Source organism: Larimichthys crocea, chromosome X, assembly GCF_000972845.2.
Source record: "Larimichthys crocea isolate SSNF chromosome X, L_crocea_2.0, whole genome shotgun sequence".
NCBI classification, from domain to species: Eukaryota; Metazoa; Chordata; class Actinopteri; family Sciaenidae; genus Larimichthys; species Larimichthys crocea.
Genome location: NC_040020.1, coordinates 38,078,164 through 38,090,502, shown reverse-complemented (window position 1 = coordinate 38,090,502; position 12,339 = coordinate 38,078,164). Strand labels below are relative to the sequence as shown.

General features: G+C 45.2%; 1 protein-coding gene across 2 annotated transcripts; it reads right to left on the bottom strand.

The window, feature by feature from the left end:
- Positions 1-2,294: 2,294 nt before the first annotated feature.
- pcdh18a (protocadherin 18a) lies at positions 2,295-10,561 on the bottom strand. 2 transcript variants are annotated; one of them, XM_010741806.3, is made up of 4 exons: positions 7,606-10,561; positions 6,887-6,975; positions 6,051-6,223; positions 2,295-3,955 (listed from the first exon to the last, which is right to left on the bottom strand). In XM_010741806.3, the coding sequence occupies exons 1-4, from the start codon at positions 10,087-10,089 to the stop codon at positions 3,120-3,122; spliced, it is 3,582 nt and encodes a 1,193-aa protein (XP_010740108.3). In that variant the 5' UTR covers positions 10,090-10,561; the 3' UTR covers positions 2,295-3,119. The 2 variants fall into 2 exon arrangements, with proteins under 2 accessions (XP_010740108.3, XP_010740109.3); XM_010741807.3 differs by having other exon boundaries at positions 6,887-6,942; positions 7,606-10,560.
- Between the last annotated feature and the right edge of the window lie 1,778 nt (positions 10,562-12,339).

Sequence of the window (12,339 nt, the reverse complement as noted above, 5' to 3'; positions counted from 1 at the left end):
TAACCCTGCATAACACAGGCCTTCATCTTCTTAATTTCCTGTGATAGAAACAAACATACTAAAAGAGATTAGGAGGGAGTTTGTTTGGATTCTCAGGGTTTGTCTGAAACAAGCAAATAAGCAATGCTGCGGTAGGTGTGACTTCATACTTGTGCCTCTGTGACAATAAATAAGAAAACAATTAGCAAAATAATGATTAGGGAGGAATCAAACGGCGATTAGATGAGCTGAGATGAGACGAAGTAGAGAGGAGAAATTATAATGTCTACTGGGACATGGGGCTGTGATATGAGCTGAGAATACTGCTGGGAGTGTGTTTGTGTGTGAGGGAGAATATTTATGGGTGTGTGTGTGTGTGTGTGTGTGTGTCAAACAGACAGATGGACAGACAGAAATAGCCAGAAGATGAGAGTGAGATATGGAGGTATGCAGGGGAGGGGGGGAAGGAGAGAAGATGGAGATGAAAGAGAGCAGGTTTGAGGATGAACGTGAGCGAAAAGGACGAGTGAGACTGACAAGATATTAATGCTAAGACACTAATATGATGGAGTTCATATTTCAGCATCATATCAGTGCCTCTGTTATATTTGTGTAAAAATTAATTATGTGAGTGGTAATAAATGAGCACGACCGGATCTTTCACCCGGTGTGTTTTTTTTTTTTTTCTTCTATTACACACACTATTACCCTATGCCAAAGAAATTTCCAGTTGATAAAGATCATCCATCATATATTACCAGTCTAATTTTGAAATGACACACACTTGGTGAAATACATCCTGCTTATGCTACTTTGTGAAATTTGAATGATCTCATATTAAACAGGTTTATATTGTTTTGTATGAACTTAACTGAGTTCAGCGAGTCTTGTCGAGAAGATTGATACCCCACTCACTGGGGTCCATTATATATGAAGTTACAGCTAGGAGCCGGCTTGCTTAGCTTAGCATAGCATAAACAGTGGAAATGGGGAAACAGCGAACCTGATATCCAAGATATAACCTTTTTAATTAATTACAGTAGTGAGCTTTATGTAGTCCACTCTGGTTTTTGCTACCTTTGAACAAAGCTAAGCTACCTGTTTCCAGTCTTTATGCTAAGCTAAGGATGTAGCTTCATCTCGCTAACAAATTTCAAACACATTTTTAGCAAAATGTCAAACTGTTCTTTAAAAGCCATTCAAAGCCTACAGCATCGCATGACTAATACCTCATAAATAACCATTAGCATAGAGCATTAGCACGGGATATTAGTGAAGTACTGCTCTGCTAGTTTGATTTACAGTGGGCTAAGCTAATTTAGCACCTAGCATGCTTTAGGCTCTTCACTCACACGCAGCCAATACTTGTTGTTTATTGAGGCTTGGCCTCTTTAATCATGAAGACAAATGAGCTCATTATTAAGTGTTTGCACGTGCGCGAGAGGGACTGTGTGTGTGTGTGTGTGTGTGTGTGTGTGTGTGTTTTGAAGTGTACGTGTGCCTGCCATTCTACTGTATGTCTCATAAGTGTCTATAAGAGTGTGTGGTCTTGTGAATGTTTGTGTCTGTTTTGGGGTTGTGTGTGTGTGTGTGTGTGTATGCAAATTCTAACCTTTACCTTGTTAAAGCTCTGTCTCATGAGGTTAATTGCTTCATTTAGCCTTAGTTGTTGAATGTTCTCTCTTTTAAACTCAATGTTATATTTTCCCTTGACTCTGCGTGGGTAAGGCGTATGCCTTCCTTGTGCTCATGAGTGTGTCATCCCTAAGTTAAGCCCTCATGATCACCAGCAGAGAGAATGACGGGAGGTGACGGGAGGGGCTCACACCTCACTTTCTATTTAATTGTGTTAGGAGTGCATATGGCTGCTGTGTACGATATCATGCTTTTAATATCAGGCATCATGTGCAGCTATTATCGGATGCTGTTCATTTGCACAGTGTATTTACCATAAACCTGATGCTTTCATGGATGATGAGACACTGAGACAGAGAATCCCCACTCTGAAACTAAATTAACGCCTAAATGCATTTTAATCTAAAGAGATCATTTGAGAATAAATTCATAGCTAATGGTGTGTTTATTAGCAGAGTCACGCATGTGAACTGTGGCATAATGAGCCTCGAAGAGGGGTTTGCCGAGAAAGCGCAAAGCCCATTTAGAATGTGCGTGCAGAGGGTGCTGCAGTTCTGATGCTGGACATTAGGGGGTGCTAAGAGACAGGGGGGGCAAATGGACACACTCAGTGAGGAAAATAAGAAAAATGAATCAAGGGGGTCATAAAATGACTGAAAGAAGTGTCTTTTCAGACATAACCTGTTATGAATCCCTCCACTTTATTTATCATCCAATGGTCACAGTGTTACCATACAAAACCAACTTCCAACATGGAACTGCATTGGAATGTGATTACTTTGAATACGCACACACACATTCAATAACAAAATTAAATACAGTTGTTTTATAAAATAAACAGGGCAGAGGGAAAGAGACACATCAAGTGATATTAAGACATGCAGTGACAAATATAAAAAATAGACATTTGTTTTCTTTTTCTGTACAAACATACATGGACACATATAAATATATAGAAGTAAAAAAGAGTGTATTTTTAAAATACAAAGGTCAAATTGTACAGTTACATTCCATAATAACAAAACAGAAGACATAGCACAATATTCAAGTGAGTTTGCCTTTTTCCACACACACTGTACAATATCGTACACTGTAAAAGCAGAAATTAGATCACACAACTGTTGGTTTCTCCCCGCGGAGTCTGTTCACGCTGCTGTAAACATTACAAATGAAGAAAGAGTACAGTTTTTGTCGGTGGATTTCCGTTTGAAATCACTCATTCAAGCAACTTTCGGAGGGGCTGTAATAACAACTGAGCAATCTGTTCTTCGAGCGCTCTCATTGATGCCTTTAAGTCACCTCAATCACAAACTTCAGTGCCGTGTTTTTACTTTTTCTCTGCGAGTCTCTCAGCACCGAGCAGGAAAAGAGGATATTTGGTAAAATAAACAAGACAAGCATTACAGTGAACAAGAAACAGTCATCAAGTTTATATATGTTGGCACAAAGAACAAGCAAATTTGCCAGAATGTGGTGAAACGGGAAACCATGCTCTCTTTCTTGCTTTAGTTCTGTCTGACGTCCTGCAGCAGTTTGTTGATCTCGTGGACCAGCTCACTAGCATCCATGCCGGCCTCATGGCGGCTCTCGCTGCGTTTGCCACCCTGACCCTGATGGAAGACGCCTTCAAAATCGTCTTCCTCGTAATTCTCTGGGATTTCCTCCATGGCTGGTAGCCATTTCAGGTGTGGCGGCTGTCCGTTGGTGGAGGCAGAAGTGGAGGTGGAGGGGGAGGAAGAAGAGGAGGAGGAGGAGGAAACATGGTTGGTTCCTACGGATCCACTTCCGGGATTTAGATAGTGGGTATTGGCCGCCCATGCAGCCACACCTGGAGGGTACGCGGGACCTTTCCCACCTGGCAGCAACCCTCTCCGGTTGTCCTGAGGAACGGCATTGTTACTGTGGTTACCAGCAATGTTGCCACCACGGCCGCTTCCTCTCTCAGTGGTTGATGAGGACGAGGGCGGGCTTGTTTCAGTGCACTCTGCGTACGAGTCTATATTAGGGGGGAGGAGCCGCTGGAACACAGAGTTCATCTCTGTGAGGAGGGATCCAGCCCCTCCTCCAGCTGCACAGGCATCACCGCCTCCTCCGGCGACATCTCCCCCGGCCCCTGCCTCTTCGTTCCCAGACTCCTTTCCAAAAGTGGAGAAGCTCTTGCGGCGCTCCGAGTCAACGGAGGATTGGTCATCGTCGATTTGGGGCTGTTGGGAGGACTCCTCCCCGGGGATGTACATGTTGTTGCGGTAGTCAGCAGAGGAAGCGGGGGAGGAGAGGGGGGGCATCCAGCACTGGTCAGAGTGTCCCAGGACGCGACATTCATCCGTGCACAGTCTCATTGCTACAGGAAAGAAGAGAGACAAAGAAAAGAGTCAGACGCAGGTCCAGAAACAGATGCAGAAACCTTTTATACGCTTGTATATACACTGTATAGACTATAGAGAATAATAAATAGAAAGAAAAACTGAAAATAACTGCAAAACAAAACAACTCAAGATACTTCAGATGTTCAAAACTCCTTAGACAGAATTGGGCTTTGTTGAAAACATTGTTGCTGTGGTATGTAAAATGTCAATATACTTGAATAATACAAGTCATACACCCAGAGACTGCTGTGCAGCGGTGCAGGTAGTGTTATCTTTGAAGAGATACACAGTTCAGCAGAAGGTCAAAGTTTTTTTTTGGGGGGGGGGGGTTTGTTTGGCATGAAATAAGGGCAGGGATGCTGCTGAGTATGACAAACCATGTCTGATTCTGTTAGCATATGAATACTCCATGTACAATACCTATTTAATATTTCATATGAGTGCCCCGGTCTTTCATTAATATCAAAATCACAGCTCAGCTTGGTTGCGGTTACTTTTCTCTCCTGATCTCTTCAAATTCCTGCTTGGAGGAACAGATTGGTGATATTTACAGCTTGCGGCACTAATATCCAAGTTGTGCCAGGTATAAAAACATTCACGGGAACTAGATAAATAAATTAATAACTGCAAGATCCCACCCAAATGTCATTATGGGGAAATGTTAATGTAATATCTGACTGCTTTGTCAAGCATGTCCGCAACTCACGACTACGCAGCCGAGGCAGGGATTTGCTTGTTTAGTTCTTTTATCATATCTAGCATGAATAGCCACATTTGCCCATCTAAATAGAAAAATCTAAACAAATTAAATCTATTGAAGAGAAACAGGGATAATCCTCCCTCTCGGCCCATTATCTCCTTCCCCTCCCATTTTTTTTTTATATTAGCATAAAAGATAGAGGAAGGGAAGGGGAGGGAGGAGGGGCGCAACACCTCCAAGTCTTTCTCGAAGGGAGAAAAAAGGAGATAAAGAAAGCCTGTCCATGTCCACCACCCCTCCCTTTATCCATCTCAATAAAGATAGAGAATACATTAACAGGTAGAGAAGGGAGGGGGAGAGAGAGAGAGATGCTGAGAACCTTTCAGGCATGTAGGAGAGAGCGAGAGAGGGACAGAGTAAGTGGGAGAGAGGAAGAGAGAGAGAGAGAATAACATCATTCTAAAAGCAATTACTATGAATTCTCCTCAGTTCAGACATGAAAGCGCACCACTGTCACTCACCGGGGGGAAAAAAAGAGAAAGAAAAGAAAAAGGAAAGAGAGAAAAAAAAAAAAAAAAACGGCACACTGAGACGCATACCGATGAGTGACAGGCGACTCATCTCCGCTCCGGGGAGGATTTTACAGACACGACTCTAACTTAGGGGCAGATAACGCACACGCGCACGCAAACACACACACGCACAACCACACACACGGTAACACAAACAGCCAGACGCACTGTAACCTCTCTCAGTGTGATAACGAGCGTGGAAATGAGAGCTGTGTGGAAGAATGGGGCTGAGTACAATGGGGATTGTGTTAGCAACAGGGTGAATGGAGTAGCTGTATAGGCAGGTGGACAGACAAATAATGGGTTTATGCCCTGATGCTGTCCGTGGTGCTGAAATTTGTCAGGCGGGAGCTACATTAGAGTGGCTGGGTGTGGTCTGGAGGAAGAGAGGTCGGGTCAATTCACTTCTAGTTCATCGAAGTTTGTTCTCAAAATCGAAGCAAAACAGCTCAGGAATAAGAACTGTGTGATTATTTTTTTTTGGATCATGTGAGTCATTTCAATTTGGCCAAAGTCGATCAAGCCCAGACAAAATCCATCGGAAAGTTAAACTTCACAACTTTTCTCGAGATAAGACTAAGCTGAGGTGTGATTGTGCTGCGAAGCTGGGGTGACACTTTAGTGTGAGCTGCTGCTGTAGAAGGTGTCAGGTATGTGACTCAACTGAGTGGAATCGATTTGGCAAGTCGTGGTAAGGGGCGCAGAGAGAGAGAGAGGGTGGGAGAAAAGTTGCAGTGTTATGAGGTAAGGGTGCTAAGGGTGAAGGAGACACGAGTCAGAACATGTCTGAAAGCTCACCTGGGTGGAGGCGATGGTGCATTTCGAGGTGTATCAGGTCAGAAAAGCCCTCCCCCAGCAGCAGCCTGTCCACGGGGGATTCCCGCCCCATGTCACAGTCACTGTCCCCCGCCTCGCTGTCCCCACGGCCACTGTCCTTCAGGCTGAACTTGTCCATGTCTTGTAATGCATACCTGTGTGGGTTAGATTACACACATATATTTATCAATCAGTCACAAATAATACAGCGGTGTGTTTGCATAACAATGCTGCAAGTTCATATTTTGCAAATACAAAGCTGCCTTCTGTTTGGAAGGCTTATTGAATCTGTCCTTAGAAGAGACTAATGACAAATAAATCCATCATATAAAACTTGAGGCTGCTTCTGGAATCTGTCAAATCTCCAGACACGGCTCTGCCCATAAATCCTACATGCAGGTAGATCCTCTCAATAAATCTATCACAACGGCCACTAGGGGCATCAATAAATCTATCATCGAGAGATCATAACCGGATATTATGATGGAAGTAATGATGGATGCACACCTTAAAAAAATCTGAGCCCAATCTTTTTTCAGGAGGAGGAGGACCAAGAAAACATGTTGTAACATTCAGACAAATGAGTTGCATACTTTTGAACTGAATGACATCGGTGTGATAACAACTGGAATATGAAAAGAATACATTTACACGCCATTAAACCATGATCTACATGTAACTGACCAACTGACAGTTCACAACAGGTTGTTGTAACATGTAATACACAAATGAAAAACAAGTGGTTTTAAAAACATAAACAAAAGATAATCTTTTAGGGGAGTTGTGAGGGGAGGGGTCTGAGGGATGGGGTAAATTACCTGTAGCTGCGGGAGTATTTGTTGCCACGGAAACTGGGTCTGGGCTGGTACTGGCCCTGATGGAGCATGGACAGAAGCTGTGAGACTTGCTACATCCAAAAATAACAAAAACAAAACAAAATAAAACAAACAAAAAGAAACAGAAAAGGGGGGGGGGGGGGGTGAACAACAGATGGGTAATTGAGGAGGGGAGAAAAAAAAAGGGAGAGAGACAACACAGAAGACAAAATAATGGATGAGTAAACACAAAATGGATGATGGAGAGGCTGTTAAAAATGGATGAGACAAAATGGATGATGTTAAAACCAAAAAAAAAAAAAAAAGGTGGTGGTGGAGGGAGGGTTTTAGATTGATATGGAGACATATGACTGAGGGGTGAGTTGTGGTTATGATGAAGGTAATGGTGACGGGGTGTAAACAAGGTAAAGACAAAGACAACTATAATCATCAACAGTTTTAATGAGAGTCAGTTTGAACTACAGGGCAGTGTTGATTAAGTCACTGTCACACATGGAGATGAGTTAATTTGCTCAAACAGAGACAGCTGTGTGAGGATGAGAGGGATGGTGTGTGTGTTTCAGTGTGTGTGTGTGTGTGTGTGAGTGAGAGAGAAAATTTGGAAAGGGGCTGAGGGACCACATTTAAAATTTCTGAGAATAATTTGCCTGTGTGTGTGTGTGTGTGTGTGTGTGTTTGTGTGTGTGTGTGTGTCTGCTCACCTCCACTGGTGGAGTTGCATGTGCCAGTTCTAGGGCGAAGCTCTCTGGAATGTGATTGGATGAGATGGTCACTAGGCTGTTAAGAGATTGGCGGCTGTGGTGATTCTGCCGGCTCCCCATCTGGGCTCGATCCATGGGAGGCGTGGCTGAAGGTGAGCGGTGGTGAGCTCTGATTGGCAGGGTGCCGTTCACCGTGGGGACCAGGGTGATGTCACCTTTGTGGATCTGGCGTGAGGGCTTCTTGGGGTGATGTTGGTGGGTCGACTCGGCTACACGGCAGTTGTAGGAGTGTCTTGTGTCCTTCTTCTCCCGGTTACAGCGCGAGGCAAACACCACCATGATTACCAGGAGGACGGCGCAGATGGCCCCAAGGGATATGATGATAATCAGGGAGACATCTAGGGCAGACTCGCCCTGGTCCATCACCGGGACGTGGTTCTCCATGATCCATGTGATTTTCAGCACCGCCTTAGCACTGAGGCTCTCTCTTCCTTGATCTCGGACCACAACCGTCAACTCAGCGTGCTCATGGGGGAAGTTCTCCAGGCTGGCGTTAGCTTTGATTTCACAGGTTCTTGGGTCAATAGTGAAGAAGCCCTCCTCGTTGCCACTGACAATGGAGCAAATGAGTTCAGCGTTGACCCCTGTGTCACGATCAGTCGCCCTGACCACAGTCACTAAGTTTCCAGCCTCTGTGAACTTTAACACAGGTACATCAGCAGTGAAGTTCCACAGTTGGGGTACCACAATGACCGGAGGGTTGTCATTCTCATCCAGGATATTCAGAATAATTGTGGCGTTGCTGAGCAGTGGTGGTTTCCCTGCATCTTTGGCTTGCACAACAAAGGAGATACGACTAACATCCTCTCTATCAAAGGTACGCAGTGCATAGATGGCACCATTAGAGGGGTCAATGGTGACGTAGGTGGAGATGGAACTCCCATGAACAGAGTTCTCCAAGATGGAGTAGCTCACCTGTCCATTGGTGTCTAGATCAGGGTCAGTGGCCATGATGGAGGTCAGATATGCTCCGGGGGCATTGTTCTCTGATTTGAAGATCTCATATCGACCTTTCTCAAAACGTGGTGGGTTGTCATTTTCATCGGTTACGTGCACAGTGAAGTGTTTGACGGTGGACAGACTGGGGGTCCCCCGGTCCTCTGCCACCACCGTCAGACTGAACTCTGACCGCTTCTCTCGGTCCAAAGTCACGTTGGTCAAAATCATGTAGTTGTTCTCATAGGTCCTCTGCAGTTTGAAATATCCTTGACCATGAAGTTTACACTCTACCTCTCCGTTCAATGCAGAGTCCAAGTCCTCCACCCTCACCAAAGCTACAAAGGTGTCCAGAGGAGAAGCCTCAGATATATAGGCTGCGTCTCCATTCCCCTGAGAGGACATGAGATTGATGCTAATATCTGGTTTATTGTCGTTCACGTCGACCACTTTGACCAGGATCTTGCAGTGTGCTGGCATGGAGTTTGGACCCATGTCCTGCGCTTGGACATCAATGTCATAAGAGTTAATGGCCTCATAGTCCACACGCCTGATTAGGGTCAGGTGACCGCTGTCGGGGTTAATTTTGAACGTCTCCATTATTTTGGGGGACACGTGACTGCTGAATGAGTAGACTATTTTGGCGTTTGTGCCGTCATCCGCGTCAGTGGCGTTTAAGTCAATGAGCAGAGTGCCAACAGGTGAATTTTCTGGGAGATTTATGACATATGATGACTTTTCAAAAATTGGGCTGTTGTCATTTGAATCGGTAACACTAATTTTGAGGAGGGTCGAACCGGTTCTGGGGGGAACGCCCCTATCAGAGGCCGTGTATTGAAGTTCATAACCGGAGCGCACCTCTCGATCCAGCTCCCTGAGCACCACCAGTTCCGCGTATTTAGCCCCGTCAGTTCTGGACTGGATGTCAATCTTGAAGTTGTTGTTGGGCTCTAAGGCATACGAGTACAGTGAGTTTTCCCCGACATCGGGGTCCGTGGCGCTGTCCAGGGGGATGCGCGCACCCACAGCCGCGCTCTCGGAGATCTCAATGGGGATGACGGCTCGGGCGAACTGGGGTGCGTTATCGTTGATGTCCAGTATTTCCACCTCGACGTGAAACAGCTGCAGGTGCTCAGTGGGTAGAGTCAGCACGTCGAATTGAATGGAACAGTTGAGATTCTTTTCGCAGAGTTTCTCACGGTCAATTTTGGTCCTGATGCTGATTTCTCCGTCCTGTTCGCGCACCGTGAGGAAAGACGAGCTCCCTCTTTGCATAGCTCTGAAGCGCAGCGACACTGAGCTCGGAAGTTTAGCCAGAACATCAGCGACATCGTCTTTCAAACGGGCAATGACGGTTCCAACCTTCTGCTCCTCATAAATCTGATATTTCAGCGTCTTACCGTTAACATGTTGCGTTGCCAGCGCCAAAACAGCCAGAACTTTCAAAATTCTTGTCAGAAATAGTCCTTTCATTTTTCCAGACTTCATTTTTAGTGGAAGCCAAAAAAAACAGATCCAAAAATAGCTCCAAAATGCAGCGCAGGTCAGTTCCAGCTTTAACTTACTAAATGCTGTGCTCCTTCATTCAGCAGCTGCATTTCTTTCTCCGCGGAGCAAGGAGGAGAAAAAAAAGAACATTCGGTTGTTAAATACAAGCTCAAGTTGCACTAATTTCCATAAAAGCATCCAGATTTCTTTCTGCCTGTCCTCCTTTGTCATAAAGATCTGTTGCGCGCATCCAGTGTGCGGGTTGACCAGCTGAATGCCACTGAAAATCTGTGCGCCTTTCTCCCTCTCCTCCCTGCGTCTGGTCTTGTGCGCCGTGCGCTCTCTTTCGCTCCCTCTCTCCGTTTGAGGTGCCTCTGCGCACAGACTTGCCCAAAATAACCCGCCTCAAACCAACTAGTTGTACGACAGCCACGGCCCCCCCTCCTTCTCCTCTTTTCACATCCCGGGAAAGACAAACGCTTCTTAAATCAAAAGCTGGCTGGTGGCCACTCAAAACTCCAGAGGAGAAGGAAAGAGGAGGCGCAAGAGGGGAAGAAGAAAAAAAAACCCCGCCCTGTGGGGTTCACTCACCCCACTTTTTCAGAGTAACGATCATGCCCCTACAATGGACAGGAGGGAAAATAAACTCAAGAAGAAAACATTCATTGAAGCCCACCCTGCCGTTTTTCATTGCTATAAAACCACAGGAAGGTTTACGAGTTTCTCGCCTCGGGTCTGTTCTCTCCAGACAGCATGGAAGCACAAAGACTCTAAATTCTCATTAGACAAGACAAAGATAGTCACCTCAATCATCAGCACTGTCACCCACCACCTTTAAAGCCTCGATAGGCACACTTTTAACATGTAATATATAACCCAGTCCAGCTATAAGCAGCTGCCACCACTCACTCCTACTATATGACTGACGCACGGGGATGCCTTGGCATTAGTGTGCATGCATGCCATGAGTTTATCTGGTCTTTTTCTCCTCTTTGAAGTGGCAGCTGCCTCCCCTCTTTCTCCTCCATGCATAGGCACTCAGTGGTGGGTGTTTTTGCAGTATATATATATTTTTTCACATGCGCATCATCCTTGGCTGTCTGTGAGGGTGAGAGTATAAGCCGAGTAAAGCTTGTGTGGCGAATCGCGTAAGAAAGGGAGACGGACTCTAATGAATGCCTTTAAAGAGTTGGTCACGCCGAGGAACAGCTCTGTCCCCGTGCACAGATCTGTTCAACATCACTTCAAACTCACACCCCCCACCTGCGCGATGGGTTTTCGATAACGAGCACAGCATCCAAAACTCGCAAGACATTTTTAGTTTCCAGGAGAAAGAGAAAAAAAAACACACGCACACTCGAGGGACAGAGGGAGAGACAGAAAGACAATAAATGAAAGAAACGCAGGGGGAAAGAGAGAGAGAGAGTTAGAGAGAGGTGATATCTAAGCTTTAACGAATGTGCACAACTGGGACCGTGCATTCTGGAGACCATCTGGCGAGGTTTGTTTGGCACCAGGACCCGGCGATTACAGGCGACCAAACAAGACTCCAGCGGAGTCCCGAACCCCCCCCACACACACAACCGCGAGGAAATGAGTTGTCATGGGGGATTTTAGAGTACCGAGCAGCTTTTCCAGGTCCATTCACACATTTTGGCGCGCGTGCGTGCGCGTGAGGCTGCCTTGCGTCAAGAGAGAGAGAGAGAGAGAGAGAGAGAGAGAGAGAGAGAGAGAACATTCGCTCTAACTAATAAGGGGACTTTAGTTATTGCAATAACAGCTTACCAAAGCCCTCATACATATTCAAATCAAATATTATAGCAGAAGTTGAAGATGAGAGATGAGCCGTAGGTGACCATCTGGAGCTGAACTGTAAGAAAACAAGCTTCTCCTAAAAAAAATATAAAAACTGTCCCGCTCACACTGAAGTTATTTCTCAGTCAACACTTTGAGAATCATTTTAGAAAGTAGAATTAACCTTTAAGAAAAAAAAATGAAATATACAAAATCTGCAAAGAAAATGAATAATTTACCACCAGCTGTCTGTGTGAGAAATGTGATATATATGAAAATAAACATCTCAGGACTTGATGTTATCTATTTGAACATGGTTATTCAGTGTGGACTGCAGCATCTGCACAGCTTCTAAAGGTTTCCCCCTGTTTGCCTGAAAACAATAACTCATCAAATATTCCAAACGTGCACGGACATCAACCAGAGGCTCTCATTTTTTTTTCCCGAGCTGAGCTT